The sequence below is a fragment of the Pongo abelii genome, chromosome 13, assembly GCF_028885655.2.
Source record: "Pongo abelii isolate AG06213 chromosome 13, NHGRI_mPonAbe1-v2.0_pri, whole genome shotgun sequence".
NCBI classification, from domain to species: domain Eukaryota; kingdom Metazoa; phylum Chordata; class Mammalia; order Primates; family Hominidae; genus Pongo; species Pongo abelii.
The window spans coordinates 62,749,027-62,773,374 of NC_071998.2; the positions used below are offsets into that span (position 1 = coordinate 62,749,027).

Genomic DNA, 24,348 nt, shown 5'->3' on the forward strand with positions numbered 1-24,348 from the left:
TTGATTTCAAACTTCTAGCCTCAAGAACTGTGAGAGAATAAATTTCAGTTGTTTTAAGGAACCCATCCTGTGGCAATTTGTTACAGTAGTCCTAGGAAATTTGTGCTCCACTTACAAAGAATCTGGTCTTTAAGTGAGAGAGATGTCATCTTTAGGGTCTTACTTTGTGCAAGGCACTGTTAGACATTGGTGATTCAAAGAAGGTGCAAGGAGCTTATAAACTATTGAAAGTGAAAGACATGTAATTAGATATATTTGAATTCAACTGTGGAAAAGCATTTTTGTCTTTTAGAATCCCCAACCCCAAAAAAGAATATAAAAGATTGTGTTATGTGTTACTACTTCATATTCTTCCTCTAATAGTCAAACTACCCACTTCGATTCAATAATTATCTATTGCCTAACTATAATCTTTTGAGACATTAAGTATATTACTGATATCGTACAAACTATGATACAAGAAATATCCTGTTTGTTTATCCTCAGTCTTAAGGGAAAATTATTGATGTGTTTATTAACACTTTTATGATTTAGAATGTTGCTACAAGCTAAAAAGTGTGGAACAGTTGATAATTTTTGGAAATCAATTCATATCAGGAAAACAAGGGCAAATAAAAAACAATTATTCATGATGCAGGTTGGCTTTTGAGGTCAAACAAAACAGTTGTTTTGTGTTTGAGATGGGATGTCCAGCTTAGAATATCTCTGCCTTAGTCTGTTCAGGCTGTCTTAACAAAACACCATAAGCTGGGTTGCTCATTCACAACAAAAATTTATTTCTCACTGTTCTAGGGGCTGGAAAGTTCAAGATCCAGGCCTCAGAAGATTTGGGGTTTGGTAAGGGCCATCTTCTCACTGTAGCCTTACATGGTGGAAGAGGTAAGGCAGCTCTCTGGAACCTCTTTTATAAGGGCACTAATCCCGTTCATGAGAACCCAGCCCTTATGACCTCATCACCTCCTAAATTCTCTACCTCGTAACACCATCGCTTTGACAATCAGATTTCAACATATGAATTTGTGGGAGTCACCAGCATTGAGACTATAGCAACCCCTTATTAGAAATCATTCATGAGGAACTGAAACTGTTAGGAAACCGCTATGTAAATGCTGGGAAACAAAGTCAGATAAATAATGCTGATAATTACCTGACTGCTTTTGGAATTGTCCTTTTTTGTGGCAACTGCTGAACATGAGACTACATCATTGTCAGCTGATTGCAGAAGAACCACTATGATATTATAATGGGGTCCTGACTCCATGACTGTGTAATTCATGGCTTTCTAACAGTTTATTATTGACCTAACTTTGCAGCTCCCCTAGATCCCCTAACTCCACCATCTTGGGTTGCAACCAATGACCTGTTATTGCAAAACAGGTAATCTCACTTAGATAGGTATTAATCAGAGGGGCTTCATTTCCAGAGTTCATTTCAATGGTTTTCAACTCATTTCTAGAGTTTAATATCAGTAGCCCTTTCTCTTCCATAGGAGGGAGATGAACCATCCTGTTTATTCAATAATCAGTGAAAGCGTGGCTTTAATGTCTCTTCCACTCCTTTCTAGTTCAGGTCTTTCTTAACTTGACGGAGATAGCTTGGGCCAGGGAGGGCAGAGTGAAGATGAGATGGCAAAAAAAATGTGTGAACAGTTTTGATCAGCAGCATTGACTCTGTGCTAAATACTGTGCTCAGCTCTTTGGATGTTATTTCATTGAAATGGAAAGAACAGTGTAAAGTTGTCTTGTGAGGCACACTTTCCTATTGAGGAAATAAAAGCATTAAATAACTTGCCCCCAAATACAAAGCTATTAGAATTGAAACAAAGACTTGAGCCCAGGATCTATCTAATTTCAAGGTCCTTGTTTTTTTCTACTACATTTCTCTTTGAGATACAGTTACTCAAAGGTGTCCAAACTTCAGTTAATGTCAACCTCTGCCTCACTCTGGTCCTGGTGCCTTTCCCATGTTCCTGAGAAGATCATGTGGCACACTTCTCTAAATGTCTCTGTGCCATACCTCTTGGGATCAAAAGGCCATTCCAATAATTCTTCTGCATTTCTTAATGTATGCTCAGGTGGCCCTGGTTTGCATTTAGAGAAATGAAGCTAAGACCTTGGTGATAACTAAATATTTATATCTATTTTTTGATTATGTGCTTATATTTAATTAAGTGGGTGCCTACTGTTGTGAAAATACTTTTGAATACAATTCTGAAGTTGTGCCAGGGAACTCTGACAATGGGTATGCTGGGAGCTGTCTGATTTCCTTGTCCTAGGTTCTTACTCAGCTTTTCTAGACAACTCATACAATGCAGTAGAAAAAGAATTCTTTATTCCCACTGCCTTTCCTTAGCCCTTCTTCAGAGCAGGGGAAGTGTGACTATAGCTTTAAATAGTTTAAATACTCCTTCAAATATGGCAAATAAAACAGTATAAATGAAAAAGAAGATAAAATGAGTGGATTACTCATTTGAGTTTCAGTTTTATCATTCAGTTTCACAGAACTCCAAAGAATAATGTGGTTAAGTGGTTTCTTTTTGCAAGGATTTTCCAGGTGAAAGATCTGAGCTATATATTGAGGAACCATAGGATTAAAATAGAGATGGGTTTGCTTCTATGACAGCATTTTGCAAAATAACGTGACCAGGTACCATTGCTCATGCCTGTCATCCCAGCACCGTGGTCAAGACGAGTAGATCACTTGAGGCCAGGAATTCAAGACCAGCCTGGCTAACATGGCAAAACCTCATCTCTACTAAAAATATAAAACTTAGCCAGATCCAGTGGCGCATGCCTGTAATCCCAGCTACTCAGGAGGCTGAGGCATGAGAATCGCTTGAGCCTGGCAGGCAGAGGTTGCAGTGAGCCGAGATTGCGCCACTGCGCTCCAGCCTGGGTGACAGAGTGAGACCCTGTCTCAAAACAGACAAACAAAGCAAATAAAAAAACACACATAAAAAAACCCACCTCTGATGTGACCCATGGATAGAAAACAACAAATTAAGTTTTAATGAGACTATATATGCTTGTTTAAAATGGGGCTAATTCGTAGATACAGAAAACTATACTTATGACAGTTTGTATAAATGAGACACTGGACTGTCCAAATTTACCTCTTTTTATTGTATGGGCCTAGTGAGTGCAGTGGTGCGATCTTGGCTCACTGCAACCTCCGCCTCCCATGTTCAAGTGATTCTCCCGCCTCAACCTCCCGAATAGCTGGGATAACAGGCACCAGACACCAGATCCGGCTAATTTTTGTATTTTTAGTAGAGATGGGGTTTCGCCATGTTGGCCAGGCTTGTCTCAAACTCCTCAAATGATCTGCCTGCCTTGGCCTCCCAAAGTGCTGGGATTACAGGCATGAGCCACCATGCCCAGCTAGGAGAAGTATATCCTTTTTTTGTTGTTTGTTTTGTTTTTTTTGAGACAGAGTTTTGCTCTTGTTGCCCAGACTTTAGTGCAATGGCGCAATCTCGGCTTACCGCAACCTCCGCCTCCTGGGTTCAAGCGATTCTCCTACCTCAGCCTCCCGAGTAGCTAGGATTACAGGCATAGGACACCACCTCTGGCTAATTTTGTATTTTTTAGTAGAGACGGGGTTCCTCCATGTTGGTCAGGCTAGTCTCAAACTCCCGATCTCAGGTAATCTGGCCGCCTCAGCCTCCCAAAGTGCTGGGATTTACAGACATGGGCCACCATGCGCGGCCTAGGAGAAGTATATTCTAATTAGCAGAGTCACTTAGGAAGAGCTGTCAAAAATAAAGATTCTCCCACACATTCTGATTCAATGGGAATGAATTGAGATCCAAATATGTGTATGTGTGTGTGTGTGTTTTGTTGTTGTTGTTGTTGTTGTTTTGAGACGGAGTCTGGCTCTATCGCCCAGGCTGGAGTGCAGTGGCGCTATCTCGGCTCACTGCAAGCTCCACCTCCCGGGTTCACACCATTCTCCTGCGTCAGCCTCCCGAGTAGCTGGGACTACAGGCCGCCCACCACCACGCCCGGCTAATTTTTTTTGCATTTTTAGTAGAGACGGAGTTTCACTGTGTTAGCCAGGATGGTCTCGATCTCCTGACCTCACGATCCGCCCGCCTCGCCTTCCCAGAGTGCTGGGATTACATGCGTGAGCCACCGTGCCCGGCCGTTTGTTTGTTTTTAACTCTCCAGTTGATTTCGGAGAATGCCAAACGATTTAGGCTACCTTTCTAAGCATGATTTAGGAAAATCTCATCCATTTTCAATATTTGGATCCAATGGATTAGGAGGGATTATAAACATTAGAAGAGTTTCAAAGACTGATTCTAAGGCATCCCTCCAGCAATAGCAAACCAGGGTACAGGTTCAGGGAGAAAGTATACAGCAGAAGAGGGAACACTTAGTAATAAACAAGTGCTGTTGTCCTGAACAGACTCAGACTAAATTTGAACTTCTCTATTATTTTAGCCTTGGAAATAGTAGGTTTTAGATGATTTAGTTTCTCTCCATTACACAGAACAGTACCTTGACGAATCAGCCAGGACTATAAGAAAATATCTGGACTTACATGATTGAGACAATTACTATGTAAGATGACACACTTGAAACTCATATTTCTTGGCTTGCAAACACATGCATCGTGTAAAGCATGATGTCTTAAGACCCTGATCTGAGTTTGAGAGGAGTGGGAGAGAAATATCAGGAAAAAGCAAACTAAGTGTCAAGGCAAGGTTATTTTTAAAAGGACCAACCAGAGGACTACATTTGTGACCCACCAATTCATTTTCTCCATCAGTTCATGGAACCATTGTTGTTGCCTCTAATAAGAGGCATTTGTTTTCTCCATCAGTTCATGGAAACATTGTTGTTGACTCTAAAAAGAAGAGAAAAGGTATTTCATTTTTTCCTTATATTGTCTTAGAGAAGCAAGGCAGATTTGGTATTCTTGGCTTGTGTAACATGTATTTCTCTCTTAAAGTGCTCAAGTATCTTCACAGAAAGGCCATTTAGATGGTGGATCTTTGAGTCATGGACCTCTCTTTAAAAATTCTACCAAGAAACACAGACACCAAATTTTGCATGCAATTTCAGGGACTTATGTACCCCAGCTTGACCTGTCAGCCTTGCAGGAAAACTAGTGGTGGGATTTCATTTCCATTCTACCAAATGAATTTCAGTTGATTAAAAAATGACCAATTGTTACACTCCATAGATCAGAATCTAGCCTCTTATACATCTGTGAATATAACCTTTTGCAGAGATTATTAGCCCTGTTGAAACTAATTTTTTTTTTTTTTAGATGGAATCTCTCTTTGTCACCCAGGCTGGAGTGCAGTGGCTTAATCTCGGCTCACTGCAAGCTCCATCTCCCAGGTTCACACCATTCTCCTGCCTCAGCCTCCTGAGTAGCTAGGACTACAGGCACCAGCCACCACGCCCGGCTAATTTTTTTTTTTTTTTTTTTTTTTTTTTTTTTGTACTTTTAGTAGAGACGGGGTTTTACCGTGTTAGCCAGGATGGTCTCGATCTCCTGAACTCGTGATTCACCCACCACGGCCTCCCAAAGTGCTAGGACTACAGGCGTGAGCCACCATACCCAGCCCCGAAACCAATTTTAAAACACTGAATCTCTATCAAGCCCTCACAATGTGCTTACCACGACTAAATGTATTTATATATATCATTTTAATTCTTAAAGTCTGCATAGATGAATGCACTAAAATACTCAAGAGTAAGTAACTTTTCCAGAGTCACACAGTTTTTGAGTCACAAACTTCAAAGCCAGTATCTAACCACCATCTACTCCTTTGCTTTCCCACCCTAGAAGGAAAACTTTACTGTCCACCTACGATGGTTACAAATTTTGTAAGATGTGTTTTCCCTGGTAGAAGAGGCTTCAAGTAATGATCTATACTTAATAATATCCAACATTAATTTTGAAATTCTGACCACTGATCTTCATGAAGTTCAAAAGGAATTTACTTTTTCGGTTCTAAAATTAACATGACCAATTTAGTAATTCAGATTATTTTTGTCCATTGTACTAGCTTATGATCTCCTTGAAAGCTGAAACTATGAATGCCTCACTTATCCTGCTCACATGTGGCACGCCTAGGCCTTAGGAAGATGCCCAGTGTCAAATACAGGAATGTGTTTGCTCCTCTCAGTTCTCAATGGCTTCCCAGAAGATATCATAGCTTCCCACAGATGTAAACCAGGAGAATCCTCTTGTAACAGCTTTAACAGGCCTGTTTCATTTTATTTCTACTAAGTAGCATACATCTAGCTCACTTTAAAATCCAGCTCTTGATCTTTAGCTTTAAAAATGTGTACCACTGGCTGGGCATGGTGGCTCACGCCTGTAATTCCAGCACTTTGGGAGGCAGAGGCGGGCAGATCACCAGAGGCTGGGAGTTCGAAACCAGCCTAACCAACATGGAGAAACCCCGTGTCTACCAAAAATACAAAATTAGCCAGACGTGGTGGCATATGCCTGTAGTCCCAGCTACTCAGGAGGCTGAGACAGGAGAATTGCTTGAACCCAGGAGGTGGAGGTTGTGGTGAGCTGAGATTGTGCCATTGCACTCCAACCTGGGCAACAAGAGTGAAACTCCGTCTCAAAAAAAAAAAAAAAAAAAAAATTGTGTAACACTGGCCAGGCATGGTGGCTCACGCCTGTAATCCCAGAGGTAGGTGGATCATATGAGGTCAGGAGTTCGAGACCAGCCTGGTCAACATGGGGAAACCAGGTCTCTACTAAAAATACAAAAATTAGTGGGGCATCATGGTGCATGCCTGTAATCTCAGCTAGTTGGGAGGCTGAGGCAGGAGAATCACTTGAACCCTGGAGGTGGAGGTTGCAGTGAGCCAAGATCATGCCATTGCACTCCAGCCTGGGCAACAGAGTGAGACTCCTCTCAAAAAAAAAAAAAAAAAAAGAAAGAAAGAAAGAAAGAAAAAGAAAAAAAGTGTACCACTGAAAAACTAAAGTTTGAAATTCTATTATTCAGTACCAAGTATTATGTTCAAACCAATGTGGGGGCTTCTGTATAAGGGGCTACACATCATTGGGCAGATTTGATTAGCTGTGACAATTGTTCAGAGTCCTTAAAGAAAGCTTTAAGCACAGTCTAGGAGTGTACTATGTGATACAGTCGGGATATTTGTCCCCGCCCAAATCTCATGTTGAATTGTAATCCCCAGTGCTGAGGTGGGCCTGGTGGGAGGTGAATTGATCATGGGGGTGATTTCTTATGGCTTAACACCACATACTCTTGCTGCTGTCATTGTGATAATGAGTTCTTGTGAGATCTGGTCATTTATAAGTGTGTGGCACCTCAACCTTCTCTCTCTTCCTCCTGCTCCCACTTTGCCTTCCACCGTGAGTAAAAGCTCCCTGAGGCCTCCCCAGAAGCAGATGCTGCCATGCTTCCTGTAAAGTCTGTGGAACTGTGAGCCAATTAAACCTCTTTTCTTTATAAATTACTCAATCTCAGGTATTTCTTTACAGCAACACAAGAATGGCATAATATACTACATAATAATAGCCACATGAGTAGTGAGCACTTGAAAGGTGGCTAGTCTTAATTGAGATATGCTCTAAGAAATTGAAGATAGTACATATAGCACATTTTAAAACGTGGCTATTAGAAATTTTTAAATTACATGTTGGCCTACATTAAATTGTGTTGGAAGCCGGGCGCAGTGGCTCACGCCTGTAACCCCAGCACTTTGGGAGGCCTAGGCAGGCGGATCACTTGAGGTCAGGAGTTTGAGACCAGCCTGGCCAACATGGAGAAACCTCGTCTCTACTATAAATACAAAATTTGCCAGGTGTGGTGGCACATGCCTGTAATTCCAGCTACTTGGGAGGCTGAGGCAGGAGAATTGCTTGAAACCGGGAGGCGGAGGTTGCGGTGAGCTGAGATCGTGCCATTGCACTACAGCCTGGGCAACAAAGGTGAAACTCCAACTCAAAAAAAAAAAAAAAAAAAAAAAAAAAAAAAAAAAATATATATATATATATATATATATATATATATATAGGAAGGCACTGGTAGGGAATTTAAAGCACGGCTGTTGGCATAAGAACCATTGGTAGACAGCATTCTAAAGAATTAATTAAGGCCAGGTGAAGTGGCTCACATCTGAAATCCCAGCACTTTGGGAGGCCAAGGCGGGCGGATCTCCAGAGGTCAAGAGTTTGAGACCAGCCTGGCCAACATAGTGAAACCTCGTCTCTACTAAAAATAGAAAAATTAGCTGGGCACGGTGGTCCATGCCTGTAATCCCAGCTACTCAGGAGGCCGAGTAGGCAAGAAAATCACTTGAACCCAGGAGGTGGAGGTTGCAATGACCTGAGATCGTGCCACTGCACTCCAGCCTGGATGGCAGAGTGAGACTCTGTCTCTAAACAAATAAATAAATAAATAAATAAATAAATAAATAAATAAATAAAAATAAAGATTTAAACATTTTCTATTTTTGGTAAATTATTGATTTTATAGAATATTTAATCATTTTCAATACTTTAGGTTCTCAGTTTATCAGTTTGTAGATTAAATAAGCAATTTTCTTAGATTCCCTTCTGATTCCTAAAATTTAAGAGGGATCTTTGAAAAATACCTCCCCAGTCCAGAAAAATTGTCAAAAACTCCTCTAGTTTGGACAAAACGTAGAGTTTGAGATGTCTTAGTCAGTATTTAGTCAGATATGAGAGCATTCGTGATGTTTCTGGCCTAGAGAGTGGGAAGACTTTCCGACCACTCTGCATATGTTCATAGGGAGACTGTATTTTGTGGTTGTTTTATAAAACAAACCACATATATATACTTGGATCGCTTCAAAGCCAAATAGAAATGACTATGTATTACCAACTCCTTAGAGAATTTAAAATAGCAATTATTAAAAAGCACAAATAAAATAAACTGCTGGATTGGAGTGCTATTCCTTTCACATGCTTTCAGTGTTTCCTAGGAGCAAATTCACATCATTTCTAGGTTTTGTTAAACACATTTTAATTTTGTTAAACCTAAACCAGATCTTGTTTAATTTTATTAGGTTGTTCTTGGCAGGTGTTATATAAAATGAAGTAAATAGTGTTTAAGAACCACAGAGTAAAAAATAAAATCATGACCTTAAAATGGAAAATTTTGGGTTTATACTATTCTTTTAAATCCATCAACCTGAAAAGTTTCACCAAAATAGGAGAATTAGTCACCATGGAAGATAGACCCCTGTAATATCAAATAAAGGTAAACCTATTCTGTTAATCTTCTCTCCTTTTACTTCACACCTTCACACCCTGAATCTTCACTAATGTAATCCTCTTAGTATTTTTTACTAGTTTTTCTTTTTTTTTTACTTAGTATTTTTTACCAGTGTAATCTTCTTCTTTGTATTGAGTCACATAATGGTTACATCTGTTTTTTCCTGAATGGACACCAGTTATAAGTGGGATGCTTGCTGTTACCATGGGTCCCAACTTATCAAGTAAAAACTGCTATCCTTTAATCCACTTTAAAAGCCTATCTTTCATTCAAAAACTCAAATAAAAGTGCCTATCACTCGAATGCTAAAGGACCATGCCTGAATATGAATGCATCACATTTTGACGGCTATAGATTCCACCCACTTCTAATAGGTATCATCACTTTATTTATCAAACCTCTGAAGTCTCATGTTATTTTTGTCATCTAATATAATCTAGCCACTGATAAAACTGGTTATGCTACCCCAGATATGCAAAGCAATCTAATTTTCATGACAACCAAATAAGCCACAGTATAACTAAAAACAACTTGTTTATGCATAGACAATTTTAGCAGGCATTTTAAAATATAACACAGATGTTAAAGGCTAATGGCTCGGATGGCAGATTATTCTTATTTAAAGATTACAATTTTTGACTGTAAAGTTACTTTTACAATATCAATTAGTGTAAAACTTAACATTAGAAGCCAAATAATTTTAGTATGTGGATATTATTTATAAGACCTACTATGGGATAAATCTAGGGTAGGGGTTCCTCAGGAAACATGACCCTACTAAGGAAGAACTTTTCTCATTAGGGTGGACATGAAACCACAACACCAAGATGTGTAAGAGTTTTCTTTAGAGAAATGCTTGAGGTTCTATAATAGTAGACGAATACCACACAGCAGAAAATCTAAATCGTATTTGTCAACTGGTATGGTAGTTGGACGTATGAATACATTTTTAGTGATGGGAAGGGACAAGAGGGCAGAAGCATATTACATAGCAAGGACCAGCCAACATTTTTAATTTATCCTGGATTATATTCACAAGATCAGCCTGAAAAATTTACCCAGACACAAGTATTTAAGATGAGGTCATTAGGCTAATTTATTTGTATTTTTTTTCCTGGCTGATGCCTGAGCTCTACAAGGTAAGTGCTTAATGTTATTTTGTTAATAGTTCTTGCACTTATCTAAAATTTAAGAACGTGTAATAAGGATTTCCTGTTAACTTCTGAGTTGACTGAAAAATTACCCCAATTCCTGAGCAGCTTTGGTTACATTATCAATATATACAGTCTGAGGTTCTGTGGTGTCAATAAAAATCATCATAAAAAATATATTCAACACAGATTAGCCAACTAGAAAATAATCTGTAACTTCTTTCATCTTGCTCTTAACTACTTAAGTATCCTTAGCAACATCCCTACCCATAACAAAAGGAAAGTGGCACTTAGCAGTTGAAGACAAAATGGAGTCTTACATCTATGGCACAAAACAAAACAAAAAAAGTCTTACATTTATTAACTTTCCTTCTATGGCTGTAACAGAAATACTCTGGAAGAAAACACAGAAACAGTCTTCGCTTTTATATAAATTTTAAACCAGCACTTGTGCATAGAAATAGCTATAAAATATTAAACGGCACTTTTGTATTCTGTTGTACGTTACCCCCCCTTTTTTTTTTTTTTACATTTGCTACACGGTATTTATTCAATGACTGTATATGTAGTCACCACCTCAATCACTGCTAAGCTCTCTTCACATCTATCTGTACCACAGTTTCCCATCTTAGACTGCGATGTCAACTGGCAAGGGCTGGCTGTTGGCCGATTCACCATAACTGACATGGTGCATGTACACTTGTTTTTAAAGCAGATTGCACAAACAGGAGAAACAAACAGGGGAAACTGTATTTCCAGTTTCTTTTTGTTAACAACCTGTTGCCTCACCCATGGAAACTCTTCTAGCTAGTTTAACACTACATAATCTTATTGCTAATCAACCAGCAACCATACCTATCACTCTCCAAAATTATAAGTTAATACTTATGGACAAAAACCACTATTGAGAACTTTGCATTCAAACAGACAAGAGTTGGCCAGGCGCAGTGGCTCACACCTGTAATCCCAGCATTTTGGGAGGCCGGGGTGGGCGGATCATGAGGTCAGGAGATCGAGACCACCCTGGCTAACACAGTGAAACCCTATCTCTACTAAAAATACAAAAAAAAAAAAAAAAAAAAAAATTAGCCAGGTGTGGTGGCGGGCGCCTGTAGTCCCAACTACTCCGGAGGCTGAGCCAGGAGAATGGCGTGAACCCGGGAGGCGGAGCTTGCAGTGAGCTGAGACCATGCCATTTTACTCCAGCCTGGGCGACAGAGCCTCTGTCACAAACAAACAAACAAAACAAAAACAAGAGTCAAATTAAGTGTTTGTACATATTCAAATATTTACATGATGTGGAAAAGATTAAATAACCTTTCTAAATTATGAGTTACCTAAAATGTATGTGTGCCTTTGAAATGGAGGATATGGGACAGCTTGAGAGAGGCTTTGCTTCTCAGTGTGTATTGATAAATCCATGTGAATGTTATTACCAACCCCCAAAATACAATAATAGTATGCTTAACATCTTGCTATTATTAGATTATTTCCCCAATTTTAGTTATTTGCTAGCAACTTTATTTAATGCAGATCTCTTGCAAAGAAAGCCTTATGGAAAAGAATGATTCTAATGACTTTAAACTGCAAGTTTAAATAACAGATCTTTATCTTTTCACTATACAACTTGATGTAACCAATCTTGTTCTCAAATCGTTTTCTTCCCAAGTTATGAAAACCATTATTCCAGGACATTAAGACAATAGCAAATACAATGTGCCAGGCAGTTTTAAGTGCTGTCACCTTCACACTCCTGAAGGTGGTTGCTGTCCTCATTTGAGATAAAGCAGTCCAAAGTGGACCTAAAATAACTTGCCCAAAATCACTGGCTGGTTCCAGGGTCCCCTCATCTTAATCACTATGCCATAATGCTCAGAAACAGCTTTCCCTTGCAAACTAATTTTCCCCACGTTGTGGGAAGCCTACCTAGGATCAAACCTGAGGCTCTAGTTTTACATATCAGGCACACTGAAGATGGTTTTCAAAAAGGACTCACCCATTTATACTGCGAATTCATGTGGTCACAGCCTAACAAAACTTCAGGTCGTGGGGGTGTAAATATTTGTCTGCTTATGTAAGGGAAACATGGTATATTATTGAAGTGCTTAATATCTGTACATTTCAAAGGACTTCATGGCCTTGCATTCAGGTTTGAATGCAAGAATTTGGGTAGAACTGAGCCCTCTCAGGTCCCTTACACACTGATTCCCTTTCTCCCCAGTCAATGGACAACCCTGACAAATCTTTGTTCTGATCTGGTTTAATGTTTCTTGTAAAACAACAACAAAAAACTACTGATTGGCTGGGCGCGGTGCCTCACGCCCGCCCATAATCCCAGCACTTTGGGAGGCCGAGGCGGGCAGATCACCTGAGGTCAGGAGTTCAAGACCAGCCTGACCAACATGGAGAAACTGTCTCTACTAAAAATACAAAAATTAGCTGGGCATGGTGGCGGGTGCCTGTGATCCCAGCTACTTAGGAGGCTGAGGCAGGAGAATCGCTTGAACCCAGGAGGCAGAGGTTGCAGTGAGCCAAGATTACGCCATTAAACTGCAGCCTGACCAAACAAAAACCTACCTATCTCTTGCTACTACTCAGACCTTCAGAGTGATGGAGTCCGAGGGCTCATCTTAACTTCTCTATACCACTCTGACTTCATTTTTAACTTGAAAAATTAAGTTGCCCTTCTAAATCTTCAACTTCTAAATTTTCAACTCAATTGTGACTTTTCATATTCAGGGAAATACTACCCTATGTCAGTATAGGAACTTTGACATACATATGTACCTCCCCAACTTGAAGCAAAAGTAGCAGCATGCAAAGAATTGACAGATAAAACTAGGGTACTTCCATCCCAAACTCCATCACAGAGAAGCAACAGTTGCACTCTGGTATTCATTTACCCCAGGTAAAGTCAACATGTACCTGTCACCCCTTGTTCTTTATGATCTGGCATAAACTCTGCAAAGACCAAGTCCATGGGCGCATCTCTGTATTAGAGCCAAACCCAAAACAGAAATAAAACAGAACTGTTTTTGTAAACTAAGTCATACCTACTTTCTTCTTCAGAATTATCATAAAACATCATCTTTTAAAACATGGAGAAGCGGGGTAGGCCATAATTGTTCAAATTTCATCTTTCTCCTCAAATTTTAAAATTGTTTTAATCCCAAAGGTGCCTACTGAATTCTTCAAAAATAAACTGCCTATCAGGTATCATACCTGCAAATGCTTCTAATATCTCTTGATTATCACTTGAACAAGTTCAGGGATGGCAAATGAAAAAAAATTACATAGCCATGCAAAGTAACATTTTCTAATTTTCCCCCTTTAGGACTCCAACTATGGCTTAAAAACCCAATGAACAAGTGAAGTTTCCCTCTGTACATGGCTTTTATTATTTACATAATACAATATAGCATCAATGCTGAATAGCATGATTATGTGCAATACATAAATATGAACTATCTGTACACATCTGCAGGTCTAACTCAGAACTAAGGTACATAAAATTGAAAGCAAAACTGAATGCTTTAAGAATAAAAGTAAAAACTAGGACTGAACACTGCAATAAATCAGAAGTAGTGCCTCGTGTACATACTTAACTATTTACAGATGAAAACAGGCATTACCACAACACTAACTATACTCATTTATATATAAAAAACACAAGTTTCATACATCACAAAAAACCTTCCATTATAACACAGAAGTGATTATTACCAGACAAGCATCAGTGAAGTATACTGCCTTTTCTAGTTGTTATTGTACAATGCTGTAGATAATGCAGCCCATGCAATACACCCAAGAACACTAGAGTCCTACACCCAAGTACAATATGATAAAGCAGCCCTCTGCAAGTGGTGCTGGATACCACTAAGAAGTCTACTGCAGCCATGTTGGTTATGATTTTCCATGCAGAAGGGTACAGTTACATTAAGAACTGAAGTCTTTTAAAAAGCTTTAAACATTCTTTCTTGAACCAAAACATTCGACAAAAGATGCACATGAAAAATTAACTATTCAGATACCTTTGCAACTTAAAATTCAGATGCATGTTATTCAATAGAGCTGCTGTATGTGAAAACCAAACGTAGAGTTTAAATTTCTTCTTGTAAACAAATTAATCCTAGTGCAGTTCTGTGCTACACATTTTTAGCAATGAATAATGCAGACATCTTCTGGTGCAGGCCAGTACAATAAGCTTCAAAGATTATCTCAAGACCCTGTTGTTGGCTTGATGGTTTTATTTATAACCAGTTTCGATGTTTACCTTTCACAGAATGTCTTATTTGACAGCTTTAGATGACCAATTTAACCAGGCTTATATATGGCGCCAAATACTGGTTTCACAGGAAAGAAGGTCTGATCCTCTTTATGAGCATTTCTTCCTGCTTCCAAAGAATATGTTGTGAAATTAAAGAGGGTGAAGTTTAACTATGGTAGAAGTAGACTGCCAGTCCTTTTCTGGTGTACCATTTTAAAAAAATACAGGCACATAACACTAGCCAAAGATTATACCTTGATTACATTCCCAAAAGGCAGATATGCTGCAAACATGCAGAGATTTCATTTATTTTGTTTGGCACATGGGAACTATATTTTGTTCCTATTATCTGTGTGTTTCACTTTGCTGTGCAGATTTTCATCCAATTTTTTTCAGGGGAGGGCATATACATTTGTAGGGCTGTATCTATCCAATTCTGCCTGTAACAAACACCCAAACATCCTAAAATATCAATTATAAGACAGACAAGTGTAAAGTAAAACTCTGGAGAACATCAAAGAAAAATGGCCATGCATCTGCTCTTTAATGTTTTCCTACGATATATTAAAATAAAAACAAAGTTTCAGTCTCTTCACAAGAAGTAATTTATATTCTCTGAATTTTTTCAGCCACAACAACTGGATTCTCTTTTCTGATTTTTGCTGCAGCTTCTGCTTTGTAATCATATGGACAGTTGTGCTTGTCAGAGTAACGGTGAAGTCCACAAAACAAATTTCCACATCGGCAGTCAAACCCTGTACAAACGAAGAAGTAGACTCATTTGAGAACTTGAGGCAATTAAAAGAAAAAAAAGCCTTAGTCACTATAGAAAAGGAACCAGATTTTCATTGCTTTGTAACATAAAAGACAGTGAACTCTTTTCTTCCACTTCCTGGTGATAAGACACAGTCAACTCTTACAGAGTCTATCACGTTAACCTGGAAAAGGAACTTTTAACTTCCTTTGACATAGTGAGAAATTCAAATAACTATGTTCAGTCTTTCCTTGCAAGGGCAATAGGGATGTGTTTGGTAAGCCAAACCACGTGGAGAAAACAAAATGGGCTATCTGCCAGCTACTTTCTACCAGGTGCTCTCCCTCTATCGACTCCTGTAGATGCAAAGTAGGATAAAATTTACACAGGCTCTGGAGTTAGGCTAACCTGGATTCAAAACACAGTCCTACCGTATCTTACGTAATGTTTCCTCAAGTGAAAACAACCATCAAGGTCTGAGATTTAAAGGAGACAAGAAAAAAAGCACCAAGAACATTCCCTGCATAGCTCAAAGTAGGTGGCGCTTACTGTTAGTTCAGTAACATTTTCCCTAGGTATACAAAAACTTTTTATCAATCTAATAAAATAAGAGGGCCTGAGTTAATAGTTTTATATGATTAGGAGACAAATGAAGTAAAACCCAACTTCTTTCCACCCCAATACCACTTTCCCCACCTTTCCTAGACTACAGCTAGTCAGGCTTTTTTTTTTTTTTTAATGTGTAAGACCAACTAGTCTCTTAGGAGTGACCAAAAGCTCCTTGTTAACTGCAGGAAGTAAAACATACATTGTCTTGTGTTTTGTAATACCTGTAAGACCAACTTTCTTTCTGCACATGAAACATCTGTTTTTCTTTGGTTTGGGCAATTCAGGAGCTTTTTCTTCACTCTGAGAAGTACTGGGCTGAGAAACTGATGGACTGGGCTGAGTGACAACTGAAAAGGACAAAAACACAAATTTGTCAAGCATTCACTGGCTAACATTTAAGTCAAAAAAGGAAGTATTTAAGAGAAACAGGAAGAAGATGCCTGATAAAAATGTTTAGAAGTATTCCTTGAAAATACAAACTTTAAACAGAATCTTCCATTTTAACATCAGAACTTAATTCAAATCTGAGAAATTCCTGCCAATCACCACACTACCTGCTTCTCTAATTTTGTAAAATGATCCCTTCACTCCAGAAATTCCTTTAAAACACTGGTAACAGCCAGTACTAAGAACAAAATCCTAATTCTGTTTTGAAGAGCTGGGAGATGTTAATCATATGCTCAGTTTTTTCCAAGTTATAATTTCCTAAATGTAAACTTTTCAATCAGGGCAGTTCAAATTCATTACATCTCAGTAAATGAAATTAGCCAACTTTGATTTTATGCTTACAGGAAAAAAAATCCTGTAGATGTAAAAACAGCAAATTTTGACAAATAAAACCCAAACCATTCATCCCTAAATCAACGTCAGATCCAAAAATTCCAAAACAATCATTTTACCATTTTCACAGGTGCACTAAACATTATAGGAAGACTTGAAAGATTTTTTTAAAGCTTGGTTTTAAAAAAAGATCGGCAAACAGTCTTTAGAAACTACTCGAGAAGTATTGATTTTAAACTATTAAGGATTCCACAGGCAGAATAAGAATCTTATCTAAAATGGGCATCCACTATCGACACAGTTAGCATCTACAAACAGTCCCACCGTTTCTCCACCTAAAAAGGCTTTAAGTTTCAGTGTACACATGGCATCAATAAAATTTCTCACAATGAACAAAAAATACATTACTGTACTAAAGCCCACACTGCCGCTAGTTCTTTAAAACAAAATAACAAAATTTACATCTACTTACATATAATTCAACTACACCTGAAACACTATAAACTCAGGTTTTAATACTAATCCAAATGTAACAATAGCAAATTTATGTATGCAATGCTGAAATTACTGCCCAAATATGCCAGCACCAATGCTATTAGCATATAGACAAGCTTCTACAGCAAGCTGATTGATGTAATGGCAATTTTCTCTAAAACTCTGCCCAAATTTATAATTCAATTGCATTAGCAATGAATCTACTGGGAGAAATAGCCTAATATTAGACTAAACGAACAATATTCCACCTACTGCTACTGTGACAACATTAATGTTTATCCTGATGTCATGAGGATAAAGAATAGTCTAGGGGAATAGTTGTATGGGGTAGAGGGAGGGTGTCAGCCATTTCTTTGGCCACATCTGAAAAATGAACTATGGCTCCTGAGACAAGGGAAGAAGGGGGAATAAGAAAATGACACAGAAAAGGCAAATAGCAGTGAACCATGGAATGCCTACTAAGTAATAATAAATGCAGACTAGCTCTAACCCAAGACTATTCTTCCAAGGTCAGAGTAATTTTGTATTTAAAAACCAAAACCAAAACCAAAAAAAACCCAAACAAAGGCATCACGGGCAAACTAATGTGGTCAGTTTAACGATGGAGCTCATTTCAAAATGCCAAATAGATTCACCTGCCAAACTTGAGAATTTGGCCTTAACTTTGTAAGATTAATACAATAAACAAACTTGACTGCTGTTAGCAAAAGCCAGCCTCCAAAGCAGACTGTATAATCACCGACAGTATTTTTTCACAACAGAAGTTTTATATTGCATTTAATCAGCACTCTGCCAAAAAAGAACAAATTGATCAAATAAGCTACATGCACTATATAAAACACAGAAATCTTTTTGTTCTAGGGCCTAGTACAGGTAATTCAAGTCAGTCTTCTTGCACCATCAGGGCACTTCTGGTTGTGCTATATAAGCAAGGTTTCCAAAGTCACCATATCTCATGAAAACCAAAATGCCTTTTCCACACTGAGTTTTAAACTCCCACAAAATATGATAGGAATATTGTACTTCAAATAAGTTTTAGTGTTCAAATATGTTGTTCTACTTAAAAGTTTTCTACAACATTGACAATATCAAAACTAAAGTTACTGCTTTTGGTTATATTCTTTATAACCTTGAAATTTAACTTCATCAAGTTTTTAACACATCCAATCTCCAGATTACAGACTTTCCCCATTATGCACAAGTGTAGTGCAGGAGATGAGCAGAGAAGAAACTGATAATAAATATGACTATTTTACACTTCAACATACTCATACTGTTCAAGATACTTTTAAAGATAGTAAGTAGTTCTTTCCTTGGCCTCTATTTTATGGCTCTCCCTCCTCTTTGGCCCTTCAATGGGAAGGAAAGAATCCCCCCACCAGCCATTTCTTGCACTACCGAATTCAGAACTGAACAAGTATTAAATAAAAAACATACCTGGCTCTGACACCTCTGTTTTCGGGGTAGTTATTTTGTCCTCTCTTGAAATGCTCATTTCTGTCATTTGCTGAGTTACAGGCAAGGCAGCCACAGGCACATTTCTATTTGAGTTCAAGCAAACAATTTTTAAAGGTGTTAAGGGTACTTCTTGAGACAATGAATAAGTTGTCAGTTCAACTTTAAATTATATAATATTTCCAAAATGAGCAAATGGAGCTAGATAACCTAAAGTTTAAAAAAAAATTGGATGCCCAGCATAAATGGTTGAGAAAAAAGTTTGATAAATGGCTGATCAACTCGAGGCTGCATTTTGTATAGGTTACCATATTCTACAACCAGCTAGGGATTTTTAGCTGTGCCTGTAACTTGTTTAAGGGCAAAAGGGCAGCTCTGCCAAAACACCTTGTTTGGCCCAATATAGTCTACAGTCTCACTCGACAATCCCTAAACCTCAATTACAAAGAAATAAAAAGGCACAGCATTTCCAACACAGTATCCTTGAGGGGGTTAGGGAGTGAGGTGTAATATACATCTTTACTCAATGACTTAAGAGTCATGTATTAAGACACTGAAATCCTCGATTGCAAAGCCAAGAGCATCTATCAACTTCTTTATTATTGGACTAGTACAGACATCTTGGTTTTCTCTTTGTAATATCATAAAACTCTGAAATGTTCAATCTTACCTTGATTTTTCAGATGTGCTGCCAGCAGCACCTTCACAGTTGTTTAAGCTAGTGTCTGCTCTCTGTACAGATGCAGAATCTGAGGTAGGACTGTTGGAACCACTAGCTGTCCCTATTTAAAAAAAAGGATTTGTAAGGAACCAATGAACACTACAAAAACTCACTTAGTATCAAGACGTAGTAATAAATACTTGCATTTAATTAGGTTAGTGATATAAGCATTCACTGTGCTGTAATCCTACACTTGAGTATCCAAACAAAAAAATATTAAAAAGTCAATCCAATGAACACAAGTGTGAAACAAAATAACCTCAAAAAAGAAAACTGAAAAGCTAGAAGATGCTTGTAGATAGTCATTCATTCCTGATCAGTCATGTCAAGCTCTTGTCAGATGTTCTCTCCATGTGCTTTCAGCATTCTCAGCCCCAATTCTTGGTTCTGTATTTTCTGTCCACCAGTTCTTCAAATGTGTTTTTCCTTGGAAATAACTTACCCATTGGGCTCATTCTGCCACTATTCTGCTGCCTCTGAAGATGTTCTTTGTAGCAAACCGAACACATTCCATTTGTCCTAGGATTTCCATAAAAGCCACATCCTGTGCTACACAGCATGGGCCCCGGGGTCTGGTTAGTCTCCTGAGCCATATTTTTCTGCTATAGATGAAACAAAATTTCAGAAATTAGCGTTATCACCAAATTACAGTCTAATATAATCATCGGTATACCGTTGTAATTTCTACACAAGTTTTAACAAAAGCCCAAATTCTGTTAATAATTAAAAAGGGTGGGCAGAGATAATTATCAATATTTTGTTGCCTTTATAAAAGCAAACTGTTTTAGGACCAAAAAAAAAACCCAAAAAGAAATTTTATCAATTATTAGGGTATTTTTACCTATCAGTATTCTTGGTTTCAATTTATGAAAAAGGTCTGCTAGCTCTCAGGGTTATGTTTTAATCAATTTGGGAAATTGGTATCTTTAAGTAACTTTTCACTCTGCTGCACTACAGGCAGACCATTTCAAATGTTTTTACTTAATTGGCTAATCACTATTATCACTGATTCTTGATATTTATAGGTGGTTCCTTAAACTGGATGAATAAAGTTTTCTTAAAACACCTGTACATATCTGGGCTTCATCAGTAATTTGACAATTCTGCTGAGGCATAGCATCTGTACTTTTTAATGCTGAAACATCTTTATATAAGGCTGAAAAGAGAACTGGTAGCCCTTCCTGCTACCTTGGCACCAACAAGTAAATCTCTAAGAATTTAGGGTCAGCTGGTTTACGAAACTCCTTTTACGTTCTCCATTTGAAGTTTCAGAGTATGTCAAAGCCAGTGCCTAGGAACCTGCAATACACAAATTATGAACCAGATTTCTCAGCCAAAGGCACTATTAATTTTAACAAGTGCTTGTCTTCCTCATACCAGAAAATAATAAAACCGTTCCAAGCTCAAATTCAATATATTAAAGTCAATATATATACATAACCTTTAGTAATGGTTAATATTCAATGCTGAGTTACCAGAAAAAGCTTTACATAGCAAGCATTTGTTTGCAAGGAAGATGTGTTTTTCTAAAAGTCTTGTTAAAACGCTGTGCTAAATTATTAGTAAGTTTTCCTCTGGATGAGAAAATACATATTCAAGAAAAATTATTTTAAAATAAAACTGTAGAGGGTTTTCATGTCATCTTAAATATGTATAAGCATATGTACCAAAAGCATATTTGAGAGCATTTGCTTACAGGAAAATTTGTGTGCTGTAACTTGTGGTCACAGTCATTTTTTCCAACTACATACTAGAATACACTTTTTAGTGAGTTATTAAAAAATGATGTTTTAACAAGTATTAACTACCAAAATTAGAAGATGGGAGAAGGGGACTAACCAATTTTGACCTGGCCAGAACCCTGGTAATTATTCCCCAAAATCTTTTATCTTTCCTTTTGTAGGTAAAAGTGCACCATACAAATATTAAGAAAATCTAGCTTGTATGAAGTGACCAAGATCCACAACTTACTTTGAACAACAGTATTAATTTAGTTGACACTGTCTCTTTAAATATTAACTGGAATTTAGCTGACTCATTTTGGAGCACGGTAGTGTAAACATTTCAACATCACTTAGGAAGTTTATTAATAAACACTTTCAGCTGGGTTTTTAAATGAGCATAATAGGAGCAAAAAATGCTTTCAAATGATAAATATGTACGTATTTGCATGCCCACCACGCACAAAATATGTGTGAATGTTTGCCCTATGCATGAAAGTTGGGTCATTCCTTAAAACCAGTTTAAGTGTGCTAGCTTACATTTTCTACACTGAGGCCCAGTCTCATCTGACATTGGCTTTAAAGTTTAAGGCCAAGCGATCAACCTACCTAAGTAATTTTAGTTAAAATGGTTCTTAAAATCTTTGTTTTAGATAAAACGGAGGATACTCCATCTAAAGATTTCACACATTCAGAGATAACAAAGTATTCCAACTTTGCTTCAGAGAACATGTCTACCTTCATTTCATTATAAATAACTTTCAACTGCGAGACACACAAGAGGTACCAGGACATGAGTCTTCTACATGGGTTCCCATCTTTTAGATTCTTTTCCCCTAGAAAGCCAGCTTTTAAATGCCATCACATGTGCACAGCTTGCTTTAATATTTCTCAGAAGCTTAGATCACATGGGAGGGCGCTTCAGCCTGTCACAAGGCTGCAATGTGACAAGCTGAGCTGGATGGAGGCTCTCACATAAAGCCTAGTCAACAGGGGCCTCTGAAATCAGCTTCTATTTATATCTCAAAGCCTGCCAACTCCTACACAACCCCAAGAACTAAGGATGCAGCGTTCATATATCTAACATAAGAAAACAAAAAAAGAGCTGCTAGTTTTTTCCTAATGTAGGAAAAACTACAGAACAATCTCAACCTAGAAGATGAAAGCATAGTCACTCAAAGCTAAAATGGTCAAGGTTGTTTATAAAAAACTAAGCACAGTGGAGACAGCGTAAAAAAGAATCCTCATTTAGTGAGGATTTAGGGGATGAAGTGGGGGATGTGTGTTCCCATTAGGTATTGCATTCCCCTTGTATTTTAGAAAAAAATACCATTACTATTTATTGCCTTTAAAGTAATTAGCAACTTGAGCATGCACGTGTCAGCTCTATCAGGTATAGCTAGAATGCAGATTGTATAAAGTTTATGGCTTCCTCTAACTTACAGCTTAAAAAAACACCTGAGTGTAACTGAACAATTCTCCAATTCCAATTCTGAACAAAGAGCTTTTACATCTATGGAATACAGTTCTTCCAGGTGCACATGATATGATGAGATGGCATGAATTCCCACTCACCTGGGAATGGAGACCTGAGTTCAAGTCTCTAGTCTGCCACTAAGTCAGTGACCTTGGGCAAGTCCTTACTTTCCAGATTTCAGTTCCCTCTTTGCCAAATGGAGTAGAATTGACTTTTAAAGGCTCCTTTTCAGGGCCTGGGAGATACAAAACAGGAGACAACTACAACGAATCCTTAATTTTTTAGGAGGGTGTGGGGAAACATTTTAACAAAAAACTTCAAAGATAAAATTGCAATATTTTCACCAATTGAGTTCTGAAAGTCTACTTTTTAAAAAAAAATCCTAAAAATGAGGAGTAAAATACATTCGTTTATGTTTTTAGAAGTCTGTATCTAAATCCCAGGTTTAAGAACGAGGATGTGTGACCTATATGTTCCTTTATCTTAGTATCTCCTTAGATGCTACCCCTTAGGAGACAATCAATAAAGATAACCCGACCCTTCCCCGAAAACACAGCTCCACGGAGTGCGTGGAAAGCGAGCAAAAAATTTCACTTCATCAGCCTAAATGCACCAAACAAAGGAGAAGGTGCTCCATTTCCTCCATGAAAACGGATCTCAGGGTAGAAACGCAGCGACGTCGAGAAGCCCAAAAGACGACGCCGAGAACCCCCGGCCCCATGTTCCAATGGATTTTGGAACAAGTTCGGGTCCCATTGATCCCCCATCCCCCTCCAAGCAAAGGCCTCACTCAGTAAAGCCTAGCAGGGCCCTCTCCGAAAACCACTGAGTCATGCAGAACAGCAACTCAGCAGGCCCGGCCGGCCCTTCGCCTGCAGGCCCCACGCCGATCCCCGACCCCCGACCCCCGACCCCGAACCGCTCCTCTGAGGGGGGAGCTAGGGGGGCGCTGCAGCGGGCAGGGGGCGCGGCCGCCGCCTCGGCCTCTTTGTTTCTCTGGGTCGTGGTGCCCACGCCGGGCGCCGCCGCCGCCGAGGGCAGCCGGGCGGGAGGCGAGCGGCCTAGAGGCCGGCCCCGCAGAGGCGGCACGCCGTGCATTGTTTCCCGACCGTGCTGTGGAGCAAGCCAGGGACGCCGGGAGCCAGGTCTCGGGCCACGACGACAGGATGACGCCTCCGTCTTTGTGCTTCCTGGGCTGGCGGGCGGGCTCCCCTCCCCCGGACGCCGCCATCCGCGGCCTGCTCCGGCTTCGCCATTGGCCCGCGGCGCCCCGGTCCCTTCACTCCCGCCCCCGGCCCGGCAACAAGGAGCCCGGTTCCCACCCCCAGCCCCGTATCACTCACCCTGCGGGGTCCCAAATGCGAAAGCCGGGTTCGCGCGCGAAGCCGGCACGATGACGCCGGGCCGAGGCCTCCGGGAAGGCTGAGTCGGGCGCCCTGGTGCCGCCGCCGCGGGCCGGGAGCGGGTCAGAGCCGCAGGCGGAGGTGGCGCCGCCGCCGCCGCCGCCGCCGCCGCCGCGGGGTCTTCCTTTGTTCCTGCAGCAGCGCCGAGCGTGGCCGGGACACGCCGGAGCTCGGGAAGTGGGAGGAGGGAAGCGAGGGGGGGGCCGAAGAGGAGGTGGAGGGAGGACCGGCGGCCGCAGCGGCTAACGCTGCTCGAGGCGCTCGCCCT

At 39.4% G+C, this 24,348-nt stretch overlaps 1 protein-coding gene across 4 annotated transcripts; it reads right to left on the minus strand.

Annotated features, from left to right (window-relative positions):
- Positions 1-13,772: 13,772 nt before the first annotated feature.
- On the minus strand, positions 13,773-23,962 carry ZFAND5 (zinc finger AN1-type containing 5). Of its 4 annotated transcripts, XM_024252009.3 has the most exons (7): positions 23,787-23,803; positions 22,776-22,912; positions 19,922-20,081; positions 19,429-19,540; positions 18,741-18,844; positions 16,250-16,375; positions 13,773-15,420 (listed from the first exon to the last, which is right to left on the minus strand). In XM_024252009.3, exons 3-7 carry the CDS (start codon positions 20,070-20,072, stop codon positions 15,272-15,274), a joined length of 642 nt encoding a protein of 213 aa, XP_024107777.1. In that variant the 5' UTR covers positions 20,073-20,081; positions 22,776-22,912; positions 23,787-23,803; the 3' UTR covers positions 13,773-15,271. The 4 variants fall into 4 exon arrangements, with proteins under 4 accessions (XP_024107777.1, XP_063570316.1, XP_054376024.1 ...); XM_063714246.1 differs by lacking the exon at positions 22,776-22,912 and having other exon boundaries at positions 23,787-23,962; XM_054520049.2 differs by lacking the exon at positions 23,787-23,803 and having other exon boundaries at positions 19,922-20,078; positions 22,776-22,922.
- Between the last annotated feature and the right edge of the window lie 386 nt (positions 23,963-24,348).